The 17,867-nt window shown below is 35.9% G+C and overlaps 1 protein-coding gene across 1 annotated transcript; it reads left to right on the top strand.

The window, feature by feature from the left end:
* The first annotated feature begins 1,560 nt into the window (after positions 1-1,560).
* Positions 1,561-14,557, top strand: kncn (kinocilin). The gene is made up of 5 exons (XM_067364059.1): positions 1,561-1,708; positions 6,316-6,384; positions 9,332-9,406; positions 13,232-13,331; positions 14,482-14,557. Exons 1-5 carry the CDS (start codon positions 1,561-1,563, stop codon positions 14,555-14,557), a joined length of 468 nt encoding a protein of 155 aa, XP_067220160.1.
* Positions 14,558-17,867: the final 3,310 nt, after the last annotated feature.

Raw genomic sequence — 17,867 nt, 5'->3', positions numbered from 1 at the left:
AAAAAAAAACTGGATGCTTTGAATGCTTTCAGAAATAACATTTTCATAACTTTATGGGAATTTTAGCAAAACATTCTTAGAGCATATTTTTGTAAGCAGGGATCTTTTGTAGAGCTGATTTACAGCTGAAATTGAATGTGTTTAATAATTGATGAATGTAACATTAAAGGGATAGTTCACTTAAAAAGTTAAAATTCTGTTGAACAAAAGGAAGATATCTTGAAGAATGTGGGAAACTGAACAGTTCTGAAGCACCATTGACTTCCATAGTATTTTTCCCCTACTACACAGTAAAATCCCCAGAGTTAAATCAAAAGAGCTCAGAGTACATATGGTCCCTCTCTAAATAGTGTTAAAGTAACACTGAAGCAGAGTTAAAGTTAATGAGATAATTAAGCAGTTAATAAGACTGTGACTGAAGTCAGTTGTAGTTCTTGTGTTTCTCTTTTCTTCAGTGATTCTGCTTGTTAACAGCAGGCGTTCATCACTAATGCACAATCATCACTTAATTAATTGCTTAATTATCTCATTAACTTTAACTCTGCTTTAGTGTTATTTTAACACTATTTAGAGAGGGACCATACTTTCCCTATTAATAACCCTGTTATTAATGTGAAGCTGCTTTGAAACAATCTGTATAAAGCGCTATGTACATAAATGTCACTTGACATGATTTGACTACTGAAGCAAAGTCAGTTACTGGTTTCATAGCCCTCTGAACACTACTATGCCCTGATTCTACATACATAGCATATATATGCCAAATATATATATATAAAAAAACTAGCTTTATTCATAAAGCATATATCGTTGCTCAGTGTCTGCCAATGACCTCAACCCATGTTATGCAATGTGTTTTTAGTTTTATTATATCCTTTGTCCCCAGTGGTGACACTCTGACTCTTGCGTAGGCAGCACTTGAAAACATCCTCTGCAGGAGATTGGGAACATCAGGTAATTTAGTCCTTTATGCAGATGAGTATTTTAAAATAAGCGCACAATGTTTGACACTTTGGATTAGTTAAAAGTGAGGAAAAACATGTATTTCAGATGAACTAAATGGGTGAATAAAAAGTGTTTGCCTACAATTTGCTTTGTGCATGTTTATTCGGTTAGAATTAGAAGCAGAGATGAGATGTTCTGGGTCACGTTGTTATACTCCTCACTCGATTATGCATGGATGCAAGAATAGATTTTTAAGGATCAAGCTAACTATATTGTTCACCACACTTAACTGAGTTCATTTACTTACATATTAATGGCCCTGCTGGCCATTCAGCGTAAACACTCAAGTATCATGAGTCTGTTAGGCCTGGCTTGGCCTTCCTACTCAAATGATTAGTCGCCTTCAATCAGACCCAAATTAGTTTGAAGGGAACAAGCATGAATCCGGCAGGGTAACAAGAGCCCAGTGTTTAAAGATGTATGAAGACTCTTGAGGAGAACGTAGAGTCTCTGTTAACCCATTTCACTAACAGTGAAACTTCCATACGGTGATCTGCCTCCGTAAGTGCATGTGGGACAGCCAGACGGGGCAGGTGGGGGGGTTCCACCTGCTGAATGAACGCGGTCAGTATTGGGGAGTACCATGGGCTGCGGGTGGGCTCGGCCCTGCTCAGTATTGTAGCAGGTTGTATCATCATTGGCGTGTCAAAGGACTGTGATGCAGATGCTGTAGGAGGCATTTTCCTCGGGGCAGGGGGGCTTGGTAAGTTGCAATACTCTCTGTCTGACTGGACAAAACCACCATAGATATCAAAGGGGATACATCACCCCAATATTTAAATTAGCGGGTATCTGGTATGGATTTTTAAATCATTGATTCCATCTTTGAATACTGTACATTCATCTTGTCTTTAATACCAAAGACTATAGAATAACAAAAGACGCGTCACTCGTATTGTTTTGAATGGGAGAAAGTCCTGCCTTCTAAATAAGAGCCAATCGGCAATTGGTAAAGTCATTGCGTCACTGCAGCGGCCGTTAGAAGCTCAGGTTCATAGAAACAGTCAGACGCGTGCCTCCGAAATGAGACACAAGAGACGCACACTTAGGACTGCGCATGCGCATTAGCTTGATCTAGCCTGAAATGTTTTTTTGTTTTGTTTTTGTCAAGATTCGAGCTTTTAGAAACAAAATTTATGATCTGTTGTTTTCAGATTTCATTGGTGATTTCAAATATGAAATTGAATCGAAAGTTTGGCAAACAGCTTTGGAGAATTTGACGTTTCCCCATTCAAAGAGACGAAGCTGCACTTTCATGCCCGCGAGGCGTTTGAAAGATGGCCGCTGAGTAAAATGAAATTACTATGTTAATACATAGTAAATTCAAGTAAAAAAAATAAATAAATAAATAAAAAATAAAGGTTTATTCACCCTCATGTTGATCCAAACATCAACTTTTTTTCTTCTTTGGAACACAAAAGGAGATATTTGTCAGAATGTCCAAGCCGCTCTTTCCCATACAATGAGAGTAAATGGTGACCGTTTCTGTCAAGCAATATTTTTAGAGAATAATGGCTTAAATTTTAGTCTGTTACACACAAAGTTATCCTATATGACTGGAAGATTCAAAATAAAACATTTTGTCAGGATTACATTTTGTTCTTTGTGTTTGTTTCTGTTCCTGTCTTGCCAATTGACCTAGTTTCCAAGTATGTGTCAGTTTGATTCAGTTCACCTGCTGTTCATTAATTAACTCATTAGTTCCCTAATTTGGTTGTGTATATATTCTACCTGATTTGTTGAGTTGTTTGTCCTTTCTCATCTTTGGTAATATCGATGTTTAACGTTTATGGAAAGTGGTTGTGTTTGCTTTATCTCCTGTGTTTCTCCAGTGTGGATTTAATGAAGATTCTTTGTGTTTGGATACTCCTTCATCATGCGCTTTTATCATAGCCTCTCGTGACACATTGGAGTTATATGGACTACTTTTTGTCAAGCTCTAAAAAGGCCTTCTTCATCCTTCTTGATGCTTGACAATTCACATCAACTGTATGAAAAAAAAGCAGCTTGGACATTTTATTAAGCTTCACAGGTTTGGAATGAACTGAGGGTGTGTGAGTGCTAGAATTCTCATTTTTGGGTAAACTATCCTTTGAATTTGCTGCATGAATCTTCAGGGTTTTTCAGCTAGTGCTCTGCTGCTTCACTGAGTATTCCACAGTGCATGGCTCTTTTGCATATCATACATTTTTAACACTACATCTAATCTCTGCTCCATATCAGCGCACTTCCTTCTCACAATATTTCACACTATATCCTTTGCTATTTGTCAACAATAAATAAATGAACCCATATTAAGAGGGATGTTGGAAATGGTTACATGTTTTATAAGCAGTACAGAGGTATACTGAAGTATCCTCCTGCAGTCTGTTGAGGTTTGTCGAAAAAAAGAAAAGGGGTTCATCCATCATTTAATCCAGGTCTGTAATCCAAGCCACCTGCTTACGATGGTGGGTATGTAATCTACACAGGACCCTGTCACAATAGAGCTGCACAACACTCCAGCAGCCTTTGATCTATTGTTTACTACTGGAGAAAAGTCAGCATTACCTGTATAGGCTCTTGAAGGTACGTTATGCATCATTGCTGATATTCAACCATCAAGTCAGATGAACTGGCTGATTGGCAGCTTTCATATATATATATATATATATATATATATATATATATATATATATATATATATATATATATATATATATATATATATATATATATAATTATTTAATCTATATTATATTTGCTTATTTACTATATACTACTGTAGAATACAGGGTTAGTTCACCCAAAAAATTAAAATTCTGTCATTAATTACTCACCCTCATGTCGTTCCACACCCGTAAGACCTCCGTTAATCTTCGGAACACAAATGAAGATATTTTTGTTGAACTCCGATGGCTCAGTGAGGCCTGCATAGCCAGCAATGACATTTCATCTCTCAAGATCCATAAAGGTACTAAAAACATATTTAAATCAGTTCATGTGAGTACAGTGGTTCAATATTAATATTATGAAGCGACGAGAATATTTTTTTGTGTGCCAAAGAAAACAAAATAACGACTTATATAGTGATGGCCGATTTCAAAACACTGATTCAGGAAGCTTCGGATCGTTATGAATCAGTGTGTCGTATCAGCGGTTCGGAGTGCCAAAGTCACGTGATTTCAGCAGTTTGACGGTATTTCAGTTTTCATTTTGATTTTAGTTTATCGTTTTTTTAATATATTTCTCTTTCGCTTTTATTTATTTTTATTTCATTTTTTGTTTTTGTAATTTTTTTACTTAGTTTAGTTCAGTTATAGTTGCCAAGGATTTATAATATTTAGATTTTATTTCAGCTTTATTTCAATAAACGAAATTACTTTTCAACAATTTTTAATATTTTTAGTTTTAGTTGTAGTTAATAACATATAAGTAACACTTTACAATAAGATTTCATTTGTTAACATTAGTTATTTGAATTAATAATCAACATTTACTAATACATAATTAACATCAAATGTTGTATCTGTTATTATTTAATGGACCTGAACATGAATTAACAATGAACAGTTGCATTTTTATTAACTAACATTAACAAAGATTAATAAATACTATTACAAATGTATTGCTCGTTGTTAATGTTAGTAAGTTAAGGGAACTGAAATATGTTACCAACATTTATTACATTCAGTATTCAGTTATTAAAGGGTTAGTTTACCCAAAAATGAAAATTCTGTCATTAATTACTCAAACTCATGTCATTCCAAACTCGTGAGATTTTTGTTCATCTTCAGAACACAAATTACGATATTTTTGATGAAATCCAAGAGGTATAAGTCCATAAACTATTTAACCACCAGTTTCAAAGTCCAGAAAGGTACTAAAGGCATCATTAAAACAGTCGACTTGACTACAGTGGTTCAACCTTAATTTTATGAAGTGGTGGTTAAATTGCTGTCTATCGAAAATATACCTCTTGGATTTCATCAAAAATATCGTAATTTGTGTTCCGAAGATGAACGAAGGCCTTACAGGTGTGGAATGACATGTTGGGTAAGTATGACAGAATTTTCATTTTTGGGTGAACTAACCCTTTAATAACTGAATACTGAATATACTCGATGTAATAAATGTTGGTAAAACTTTTCAGGTCCCTTTAGTTAACATACTAATTATGCCAGAAATTTAATTTTCAAGTGAACTAATCCTTTAAATGTAACTTTTTTAAATTCTTGTTTATTGAACTGTTGTATAAAAGCATCACACTCGCAATATTGCTGATGGTTTGAATATTCAAACGTGTCAGCAACAGCCTTTAAACCATACAATCACAGCTTCACCTTCATTCGTGTCGAATCTAACCAGACTAAAGTCCTATTCTTGAAGCCATCTCATTGCTGGCATGGCTGCACACATGGGCTTGGAGGTCTTTATTGGTGCGTGAACATCTCTCCTGTCAAACGGGACAGATCAATTGCAGCTCCACAATCTAAAGCATCAACCACCATGATGGATTCATAGGTCTAGGGTGAGTTAGGAGAAAAAGACTGTAGGAGATTAGAGGACAAAATTACAAAGAAGAGCAAGAAGGGAAAATTGTGGGAGAGGGAGGAAATGCAAGCAATACACGTGGCGAAGAAGCCCTCAGCTTGCTGCAATCATGCCTGCCAGTGGCCTCTCATAACAGAAATTGGCCAAAACACAAAGCCAGCAGAGGTGCCTTATCCTTTTCAAACAGGAATTGATTCACAGCTTGAATAGTAGGTGCATAATCAAAATCCAGCACAGCCCCTGTAGTCTCTCCATCAGCCTCAGACCTCAGAAAAACACAAGGAGACAGACAGGAGAGAAAGAATTGAACTGCACACCTTCATCATAGCCGTTTTGGGGCATGTCCAATTAGAGTGAATGACTTTGAGTCTTAGAATAAATTTAGCTTGAAACATTAGCAGAACCAAAAGCAACCCTTTTTGTGGCAATTGACCACTCACAAGTGCTCTGTTTCTTTCTGCTTGCCCATAATAATGCGTAAATTGTGGTTCTTCGGTTTGCGGTGTAATGCAATATGCATGGGGGACGTCTTTAATGTGTCTAGCTCAGGAAGCCATTGAGCAGAGAGAAATCCAGTAATATTAGAGCTATACTCTGAAAAGACCAGTTGAAATGTTCCATGCTATACAGTCCTGATTTGCATGTCCATGCTGTCTGGTTGGTTAAGACAATTTAAATAGACCCAAGGAGGGAACATGGAGGTCTTGTCAGCAGAACATGAAGAATGATGACAACACAGAGTGAGCGATTCTGTTGTTCTCTCTGTGTGTTCTGCAGGTCTCCTCATTTCTATCTACCCGTTTATAAGAACATGGCTCAACTTCCATCACATACTGCCCAACATAGGTGAGACTACATGATATTATATTTCATTCAGAATTTAAAGGGATAGTTCACCCAGAAATAAAATTTCTGTCAATAAGTACTCACCCTCATGTCATCCCAAAGCCGTAAGACCTTCGTTCATCTTCGGAACACAAATGAAGATATTTTTGATGAAATCCGAGGGTATCTGAGGTCCAGAAAGGTACTAAAGACATCATTAAAATAGTCGACGTGACTACAGTGGTTCAACCTTATGAAGCGACGAAAATATAAAAAAAAAATATCTTAATTTGTGTTCCAAAGATGAACGAAGGTCTTGCGGGTTTGCGAAGACATGAGGGTGAGTAATTAATGACAGAAATTTCATTTTTGGGTGAACTATGCCTTTAAGAATGTTTAGATTAAAATGTACTGAATTACAGTTTAGAGGAAATTGAGCAGGTAATTCATTTTTACAAATGAGGTCCATTTGTACATTTATGTATTAAAACATAAATTATATATTCTGTTCAAAAATTTGGGGTTGGTTCGCCTGCATTTATTTGATAAATAATACAATAAAAACAGTAATATTGTGAAATATTCTTACAATTTAAAAAATAATGTTTTTTTCTATTTTAATAGAATAAAAATTAATATAATTAATAAGCCTACTATAAAAAAATACTGAACCCAAACTTTTGAAATGTATGTACCTCTATGTATACACATATATATGTGTATATTTTAGAATTGTCTGTCTATAAGGCCACACTGTAAACCCGAATAAGTTGGCAAAACTCAAAAATTGAGGCAATCGGTTACATTAAAAAAATTTAAGTTAAGAAATTTAAACATGTACGAAATTCAGTACGTACATGTAATGTCCCATTACTTGGAGCGAAGTCCTAAATGCAACAGGAAGTCAGCCATTTTGAATTTCCTGTGCGATTTTTGTGTAGTTTTGGCCATTTTCATGCCTCATACTTTACCGAACTCCTCCTACAGTTTTAATCCGATCATCTTCAAATTTGGTTTGTGTAATCAAAAGGCTTGTGCGACGCTAAATTGCAAAGATCTTGAGTTTTCGTAAAAGGGCGTGTCCCTGACAAAATTTGATGTTTCACCATGAAACAGGAAGTTGCTGTAACTCAGGCAAACAATGTCCAATCTGCCCCAAACTTCATACACTTGATAAAAGTCCTGCCCTTAACACATGTCCATGCACGTATTCAGTTATAATCATAACGCCACCTGCTGGCAACATGTTTAATTGTTATTAAATTGAAATATTTGAGTACATTAATACATTTAACTTAAAATTATCATGTGATCTCAAATATCTTTATTAGTGGAAACTTAGCAAGCTATAAACAAGCTAATTCAGAAAATGCTACCTTGCTAATTGGCTAGCATGTTAGCAATAGCATGGTATAACACTTGCTTAATGAGTACAGCAATAAAACATTTAATATACCTGTTCTCAAACCAAGTTGCATTACCATGACGGTAACTATCCAAACTAAGTTAATTTGACTGAACAAATTTGTTTAATTTAAGTTTGTACTACTCAAACCAATTATCTATTTGAGTGTTAGGGTTTACAGTGCAATAAAACCTTCAAACAACAACTTATTAAACATCTGTAAACTAGAATTTCTAATTTTTCAGTTAATTTTAATACTTCCTTAAATTCACCATGAAATCAAAATTTGCAATTGTTATTTTTTATGCAGTATTGCAGTATTTATTATAAATGATTTATCGGTACACATAATTATTTCTATCATGTGCCATCTTAATCTTTAATCAAAGAACCGTCCCTTTCCTCTTCCAGTGTCATTCTTGAGTGAGGGCGGGACAACCTGTCACTCAAATGAGATCACAGCAATAGCAAACCACAATAATCCAATCAATTCCTGATGAACAAAATCAAGTCCCGCCAAGTTTTTTCGTTTTTGAGAAGCCTTTTCATACGGAAGAGGATTAGAGCCAAGCAATAATAAAAAAATAAAACCATCTCGAGATTAAAGTTGTTAAATTTCGAGAAAAAACTCGTTAAATTTCGAGAAAATACTCGTAAAATTTTGAGAAAAAACTTGTTAAATTACGAGAATAAACTTGTTAAATTACGAGAATAAACTTGTTAAATTACGAGGAAAAACTCGTTAAATTACGAGAAAAAAGTCGAGATAAAATGTTGAGAATAAACTTGTTAAATTACGAGAAAAAACTCATTAAATTTCGAGAAAAAAGTCGAGATAAAATATTGAGAATAAACTAATTAAATTACGAGACAAAAGTCGTTAAATTATGAGAACAAATTAGTTAAATTATGAGAAAAATATCGTTAAATTTCGAGATAAAAATCAAGATTAAATGTTGAGAATATAGTCATTAAATTATGAGAAAAATTTGTTAAATTACAAATTTGTTCTCATAATTTAACTTTTTTCTCGTAATTTAATGACTTTATTCTCATAATTTAATGACTTCATTCTCAACATTTTATCTCGACTTTTTTCTCGAAATGTAATGACATTTTTCTCATAATTTAACAAATTTGTTCTCGTAATTTATCGAGTTTTTTCTCATAATTTAACGAGTTTATTCTCAACATTTTATCTCGACTTTTTTCTCGTAATTTAACAACTTTAATCTCGAGATGGTTTTATTTTTTTATTATTGCTTGGCCCTAATCCTCTTCCGTAGTTTCACTTGGATATACATCACAATAGGAAAGAACAGACCATCACAACATCTGTTTCAAGCCTTTAAATTCAAATGCATCCTGTTTGCTACCTCAGCTTAAAAATTCTTCTCAATTCAATTCTGAATGGTGCACAACTGTGGTGCGTATCAATTATATTTAAATGCTGTATAAAATTTCACTAAAGAGGCGATCTTGATTATGTTGTGTAACATGAGATTTATTTGCTTTTGTGATGAGAGACCAAGCGCAGACTAATATGACATCTAATTTTCTCAGGCAACTTCAGAGTGCACCCAATGGCTACAAATTTAAATCCAGCCCCTGAACAGCCGGCTACACTCACACGAGAGGGTAAGTGGCTTTTCTATGTAACATGGATATGCACACACAAACCTGTTCAGACATATCTCTCCATTTTTCAGTCTGACAATCGAAGACTGATTTCATATGACACCATTAGAGTGACTATATTTTCTCAGGGTCAGTGTACAGCTGTCCGCTACTTCTCATTTACACTCTCTCTGGCCTGCTGGATCTAAGGCAGGAGGCTGTGACAAAGTCCTGAGCTGTGTTCCAAGCTAATATAGAGCCTTGCCATTAGGTTATTTCATGTGAAATGGTATTTTTGATTTAATGGGTAATAACTAAAACTATGTTTCCAATCAAGACTCATTCAAATTGTCTTGTTTGATAATTGCTGCAACTCTTGTTGAACTTAACACAAACAGCAATGTCAGTGTCCCTAATGGAAACACAACCACAGAAATAGGAGGGAGAGCGAGGAACAACTTTGCTTTTTGACTTTCTCAGTTTGTGTAAATCTATAGGGTATTTCTTTTTAAAAATCTGCAAATATACGAACCTACAAACATATATTGTCAGTATGTCCCAATATAAACCAAAGTGGTGGATCCTGGCCTTTACAATTCTAGGTGCAGCCCCAATATCGTTCATCCACGGCAGTTTCAAAAGATTGTGCCTAATCACTCATCCCGCTCGATGAAAATTAATGATGTTCCAGCAGGTAACTGTTTCCGAGCAGCTTCCTGTGCTATGCCAATACCACTTCAGTCTGTACATGAGTCACCTGCATGAGGCCGACAACACAGGTCAAGTTAATTAAGTTACTAAAATCATCAAATAAACACAGATTTCCCCTTCAACTTTACTGACATTTCAGTTCTCTGAACTCTTGAATCTCTTGAATCACCTATTTGAACTCCTTAAAGTCTCTAAATACAAGATTCATACTTCTGACCACTTAAACAGTATTGATTGTTATAATACAGTCCATCAAAATATATATACACTATAGTATAATGGTATAGTAATGGTATAATGGATAGGAATTACCTGTGTGGACCAGCAAAGGTCCAGGATTGTCTTTTAGTCCAGTTCTCAAAGAGGGGGCCTCAGCAAAACTTTAAGATTACTTAAAGTGCTTTAAAATACGAACAACATTAAAATAATCTAAAACATCTATATATCAAGATATACTCCTTTCTTTCCTGGGCTCCCACAGTCTTGGAAATCCTGGATATCAGAAAGCCTAATTTTCAAGTATGATTTACAGTATAGACCTGGAAAAGTAATGTAAATGAATAAAAACCTAAACCCACATGGGCATTTTTAAATATTTTATATTTTTATGAATATACATTTTACTAGTAATTCCAAGCTCTAAAATATTTTATCAGGGAGAAATTGCCATCACTCCCTCGCCATCACTCACTCCCTAGAAACACCCTCACAGAAACACCTTTTTTTTGTAATTTAATGACAAGGTAATAGGTATAGGTATAGCATTATAAATATTTTTTACAAATTAAAATATGAAAAACTTAATGAATTTGCAATGTTGATAACTGTGCCATCACATTCAGTAAAAAGGGTCCATAATCAGACAGCGCTGGTGATCTCTATGTAGAAGGAATTAGTGAACAAGCAACATTATTTAACAGTACTTGGCAACATGGCTTTGTTCTGAAAACTGATATGGGCACTTTTAGTTATGAAATGACTGCAGTCGTGACATGGGCTACCAGGAAACCATGTTCATTTAATCAGAAAGCTCACTCTTTGCCCTGCTGTGGAAATTACATTGACACGTGTCAATCCCAGCCAAGCCAAGCAGCCCAGCGTCCCTCATGCAGCTACTGTGTGTCCTTGTTGCCTCCTCACTGGCCATTTCCTGCTTCAGTCCGCACATCTGTTTCTGTCCCATACACAATGCACAGTCGTTATGAGATTTGTGCTCAGATGAGTAGATTGATAATCTGGAAAAAAACTGTAATTTGATATGATGCCTCATTTCCTGCAGTTGATTTTCTTGGGTTTTTTGCAGAGAAGATATATTTATGTTATCAGACTGTTAGGCTTTATATGAATTCAAGGTATTCTTTAAATCTGTGTGCATGTGGCTTGGCAGCAAAAGGCTATAAAAAGTATGATTATGCACTAAATTTTCACAGCCTCTATTATGCCCTCAGAGCACACAGCAGTCATGCACTGAATCATGTAAACAGGCAACAGGGATGTGTTGAGCGAATGAACAGCAGTCTCATATTTTGGTCTCAGTCTGTGTCTATGGCCCTTTCTCAGACAAAACCTTGTTTTTTCAGCTTCAGTATGATTATGCAACATTACTAATGCTAATACTAAAGCCCTGGGTATACTTTTTTTTCCATGTGTACGCAAGTGTACGGCACAGTCGAAGTATACTTCACTTGACTCGTACGCATACACGGGCATTCAACGCTTGCGCAGTTTTGAGCAATCTGTCAACATGAGTTACAACCCATGTAAACATCTTTGTATTCTTTGTAGGCCTCCATTGTCACTGTAGCTTGCATGCGTTTCATTCTGTTCAGTTTATGCAGTTTTTCTTTGACTATGACGCCCCCAGGGCAAGGTTGCCACCTTGTGGATAAACTAATTACTGCAACAAAAATTTTATACGCATATGCGACCTGCGCATACAAGTATGCGTGATTACAAAAATCTGGCAGTGCAAAGAGTATGTGCATACTCTTATGATGACGAAATTTGCGTCATGCGCATTGTACGCTGGCCCTCGCGTACGCGTAAAAAGTGAATATTATGATTATTATAAATAATTATTATTATAAATCATAATATTTTGTTTTATTATTTAATTATAAAATTCAAACAAATGAAAGGGATAGTTCACACACACAAAAAAGAAAGATCTGTCATCATTTACTCAACCTCAAGTTGTTCCAAACCTGTATGAATTAAAGAAGATATTTTGGAGAATATACCATACACACAGCAAAATCTCCAGAGTTAAATCAACTCTGCTCAGAGTACATATGGTCCCTCTCTAAATAGTGTTAAAATAACACTGAAGCAGAGTTAAAGTAAATGAGATAATTAAGCAATTAATTGAATGATTATTGTGCATTAGTGATGAATGCCTGCTGTTAACAAGCAGAATCACTTGTGTTTCAGAAAAGAGAAACACAAGAACAGCCTTATTAATTGCTTAATTATCTCATTCACTTTAACTCTGTTTCAGTGTTACTTTAACACTATTAGAGAGGGACCAAATGTACTTGATTTAACTCTGGGGATTTTACTGTGCAGTTGATGGACCCCATTCATTTCCATTGTATGGAAAAAAAAAATACTATGGAAGTCAATGGGGTTCATTAACTGTTTGGATATTGACATTCTTCAAAATAACTTCCTTTGTGTTCAGCAGAAGAAAAAAAATTATACAATTTTGAAACATGAGGGCGAGTAAATGACAATTTTCATATTTGGGTGAACTATCCCTTTAGTTGCAAATATAAATAGCAATAATACTTCACTATTGCAATAATACTATTGTACTGTAAAAAAACATGATTTAATGATAATAATAATAATTTTTATACAGAATAGTAAAATTAAAATACTAGTATTTATGGCTGTATTAATATTTTTACTTTAAATGTTAAACTGTAGAGTTCTTATTTTGGCGGGAAAACCTCTGGGAGACCTTGAAGCTTCTCTTTTGCTCTCAACACATTTTTTATGCCTCATTTAAAAATTTGGGAAGATGATTGATGCAGGTATGCGCAATTCACGTGGGTCATACTTCAGGTCGGAAAATACTGAAACCTGTGTAAATATGGAAAAAACACATGCCTGCTTTCTCTGTGTCATTCTTAGGGACTCAAAGCCAACTTAATGTAGAACGTTCGAAGAGCCGGATGGGGACATTTGTGGAGACCGCAGCTCCTACAGCAGCCGAGGGCTCACAGGATGATGGGTAAGACGTTTACAGTCTAAATATATTATAAAACAACACTGATGTTTTAGAGCAGCACAAGAGCTTAAAAAAGCTAAATGTTAAAGGGATAGTTCACCTAAAAATGAAAATTCTGTCATCATTTACTTACCCTCAAGTAGTTCCAAACATGTATGAACGTCTTTTTTCTGCTCAACAGAATGAAGATATTTGGAAAAACATCAGTAATATATATGATAGTAAACGGGGGGCGAGATCTGTTTGTTTACTGACATTCTTCCAAATATCTTCCTTTGTGTTCAGCAGAACAAAGAAATTCATACAGGTTTGGAACAACTTGAGGGTGAGTAAATGATGACAGAATTTTCATATTTGGGTGAACTTTCCCTTTAAGAAATGAATTCATCTATACAGCTTTTGACCTGCATAAATCATTTTGTCATTCACATATTCATAACTTTACATTAGTGAGGTATACCAGATACAAATTAAACTGACACACATGCGTCTGCATGCTCTCCTCATTACATTTATGACACAGTGAATTCCCTCTCTCAATATGGCAGTCTCTCTCTAGGGCCCGAAATTAATTTGATTCTTCTAGCAGGCAGTGGTGCCAAACAGCACACATCTTTGTGGCTCACTGGAGGAACAGAGTGATTGGGGTTTCCACTTGCTTTGAGAAAGGCTTTTTGCTCCCTTTTGAGCTCCCACATTATATACTATGCCAGGAGCCAATCACTTCCAGGACATTATTTTGATTGACCCTCTTTGTGAAATGATTTTACGGTCATATAAGTATTACAGAGCAGCGAGATTCTATTTTCTGCAAATCTTTCACCTGTTGGCTTCGGAGTTTAATGTGCATCTGGACATAGATTTGAGCACGAAAGTCTTTTCTGATCGAATACACCCTCTTAAAAAATGGAAAAAGGAAGGTGTCGACCGCTTCCCATTATAAGCTTATTGGTCTCAAACCAACAAAAAAGTTGCTGTGGATGTGGTTGTCATGGTGACTTACACCACTGCCTTCACTCATAATGACATTTATGTTGCATGAGGACCCTACTTGGCACTGCCTATTCATCTTGGAGAAATACACATACACTCTTATGCTGTATTAACACGCACACACATTCAGACATTTTGAGCATTGTATTTTTTCTCCTAGGCCTTCTGCAGACATTCCAGATATCTTGGGCAGGCGAAAGTTTAAGTCGCCATCTTCTGATCAAGACCCTTCATAATGGCTGGATCCGAACGGAGTCTCATTAAAGAGCAAACAGTATTCATTACACAATAACCAAGGCTGATCTCTGCTTACATCTCATTACTGTATCCTATCTTATTTCATTCATTCATAAAAGGTGTCTGCTGTAATACTAAAATACTGTTTGATAGAAGCAATGAGCAAGCTAAAAATAACCAATTGAAAGTCAAGAGTTTTTTCTTGCTTAAAGTGATAGTTCACCCATAAAATAAAACTTCTATCATCATTTTTTCACCCTCTTGTCAATCAAAACCTGTATCACTTTGTTTCTAATGTGGAACATTAAAGAAGATACTTTGAAGAATGTTTCAGCTGGTTTTGCCCATACAATGAAAGTCAATAGCTGCGTCTGAAATCGCGTACCGTTGTGTAGGTACTACATTTGACTTTAAATTTACTTCACGACCGTTGAAAAAGTACATTCTATATAGTACGAATTTGTGTAATATGAATGAATTCAGACGTACTACATCTGCCATGTTGTTACTGTCCCTTCAACTCCATTCACAAATCCTCTCCTGTGGCCTCAAGGGATAGTAAACTATCCATCGTATGTGCATTTCAGAATCTCACCAGAAGTAGTAAGCCATCCGGGTACTTCCTTTTGCCAAGAGAACAGTTCTGAGTCGTCTTCTATAATGCCTGGTGAGTTTGGAGAACACCTGACAAGAGATGATTTTTTTATCTGTTGGTATTTGACAGAATCCATGATACCATGGCTGCGTCCGAAAACTGGAAAATGCTGCCTTCTGAGGATACATTTCAAGGTATTAAGGCATCAAGGCATGTCCGAATCCAATGTTAGCTTCACTTCCTGTCTCATGAGATACCTTCCTCAGATCGATTTTTGAAGGAAGCATAGATGTATCCTTAGCTGCCTTTGATATCCCACAATCCTGTGCTTTCCATTCTGTGACACTTGAGCTAGAAAAATAAAGATGGTGTCCGAAAGTTGCGTTTGCTGCTCAGTTTGTGTGTAAATGTACGATTTTGACCAACATATTTCAATTTTGATATCATTTCTATCGAGAAATTACTACTGTAGTAATTAAATATTTGTTTAGTTCTCACCAAAGCTTGCGCTATATTGCTGTAGATCATTAAACTGTTACGCTGCCTCAGAAGTCTGTCCGAAAGCAGTTTCGTGAGGTGCCTTCATGCACAAACGCTGCCGTACAAGTCATTCTCTTATAAGACAGCGAGACAGCAAGACACTAAACCTAAGTTTTTGGATGCAGCCTATGTATCTGAAAAAGATGCCCAGGACCTCCAGCAGAAAGACAGGCACACAACATTAAAGATCCAGCAGTATATTTAACCGTGGACATGGGGTACTTTTTATCCATATGTGCACCAAACCCATCTGGTGAGTTTGCTGCCAAAAAGCTCTTTTTTTTTGTTTTATCTGACCTTAGAAGCCGGTCCTGTTTGAATTTCCAGTCTTGTCTGACAACTGAATGATTAAGGAAATTTGGCTTTTGTGTTTCCTCATGTTTATACTCCTGTGGAACAGGAAGTATACCCTGGTGTGCTAAAAAATTTAAATATGAATGGGAATATACATCAGAGATATTTTACTCATAGAACTTCTAGGGGTGCCAATAATTGTGGCCAACATGTATTGGAGAAAAACATTTATTTCATATTGTGATTTTCCCCCACTTTCAATTGTTTTACTTCGATGAAAGGTTATAATTTTGTGAATTTTTTGAGTGAAAGATCAAAAGGATAAACAATGCAGATTTATTTTCACAGCCACCTTTGCTCATATTTACTAAGGGTGCCAATAATTGTGGAGGGCACTGTATATAGAAGAGAAGTATTCAATTTCGGATGTTTTCAGAATGTAACAGAAGCAAGCTAGTAAGAGTTGTGTGAGTAAACCTCACTCCCCTGGCCTCAAGAGGCGCTCTAGCGACTTAGTCGTCCTTGTTAGCGCGCCTGCCTCCCATGCATACCGGAGATGCCGTTTGAATCCCGCTCAGAACAGGTCAGGTAGGACCGGTTACATTTGGTTCTGTGACCTGGATGGGAGTGAAGTTTAAGGGGGTGAGTGTAACGGAAGCAAGCTAGTAAGAGCTGTGCATGTAAACCTCACGAGACGCACTTGCTACTGATGCTATAGGCCGCAGTCTTTGACGTCCTTGTTTGCGTGCCCGCCTCCCATGCCGGAGATGCCGTTTGAATCCAGCTCTGAGCGGGTTGAGTAGGCCCAGTTACAAGAACAAGAATCTTCTGTAATCATTTATTCACCCTCATGACATTCCAAACCTGTATTACTTTCTTTCCTCAACAGAACGATTAAACCCATTCTTCTATTGTACGGAACAAAGAGCACTGAAACACTTTTGTGTTCCACAGAAGAAAGACTGTCATACAGGTTTGGACCCACATGATGAGTAAATGACTGAAGATTTTTCACACCGTGGGTTCATGGTGGTTTATATTTGAAGTTATCTTAGTTTTGAATTGAGTTCTGAATTCCTCATAGCACACATACATCTCAGAAACAACGATTTTGATGTGCATGTTTTCATTTGTGAGATTTTTTTGAGCGTTTGCTCATCTGAAATCGGATGTAAAATGTTTCCAGTCACATGTTAAATAGACATTTAGAAAGATGTTTATGATTAAGAATACATGGAAAACTATTTTTAAAGATGCTTATCAAATGTTTGATGCTCGACATTCAAGTCATTCCAAACCATTAAGACCTTTGTTCATCTTTGGAACACAAATTAAGATTTTGTTTTGATGAAATCCGTGAGCCTTCTGGCCTTCGATAGACTGGAACACAATTACCACATTCAAGGCCCAGAAAGGTAGTAAAGACATCGTTAAAAAATGTCCATGTGGTTCAACCTTAATATTATGAAGTGACGAGAATACTTTTTTTGCAAAAAAACAACAAAAATAATGACTTTTGTTGAATAAAGTCATTATTTTGATTTGTATTTTGTATTCTTGTCACTTCATAACATTGGTTGAACCACTGTAGTTACATGGACTGTTTTAACAATGTCTTTATTACCTTTCTGGGCTTTGAAAGTGGTAACTCTTTTGCAGTCTATCGGAGGCCAGAAGGCTCATGGATTTCATCAAAAATAACTTATAAATATTCATCAAAAATGACAGAATTTTCATTTTTGGGTGAACTAACCCTTTAAAGAGTCAGTAGGATGCAGTTAAGAGATCACTTAAGAGAACACAGATTTTTCCAGATGAAACACTCTTTAACAGACATCTTGGAGATGTATGTGTGCTATCTGGGATTGCACAAACTGAAA

Source organism: Chanodichthys erythropterus, chromosome 16 (genome assembly GCF_024489055.1).
Source record: "Chanodichthys erythropterus isolate Z2021 chromosome 16, ASM2448905v1, whole genome shotgun sequence".
Lineage (NCBI taxonomy): Eukaryota > Metazoa > Chordata > Actinopteri > Cypriniformes > Xenocyprididae > Chanodichthys > Chanodichthys erythropterus.
This window is presented reverse-complemented; position numbering and strand designations above follow the sequence as displayed.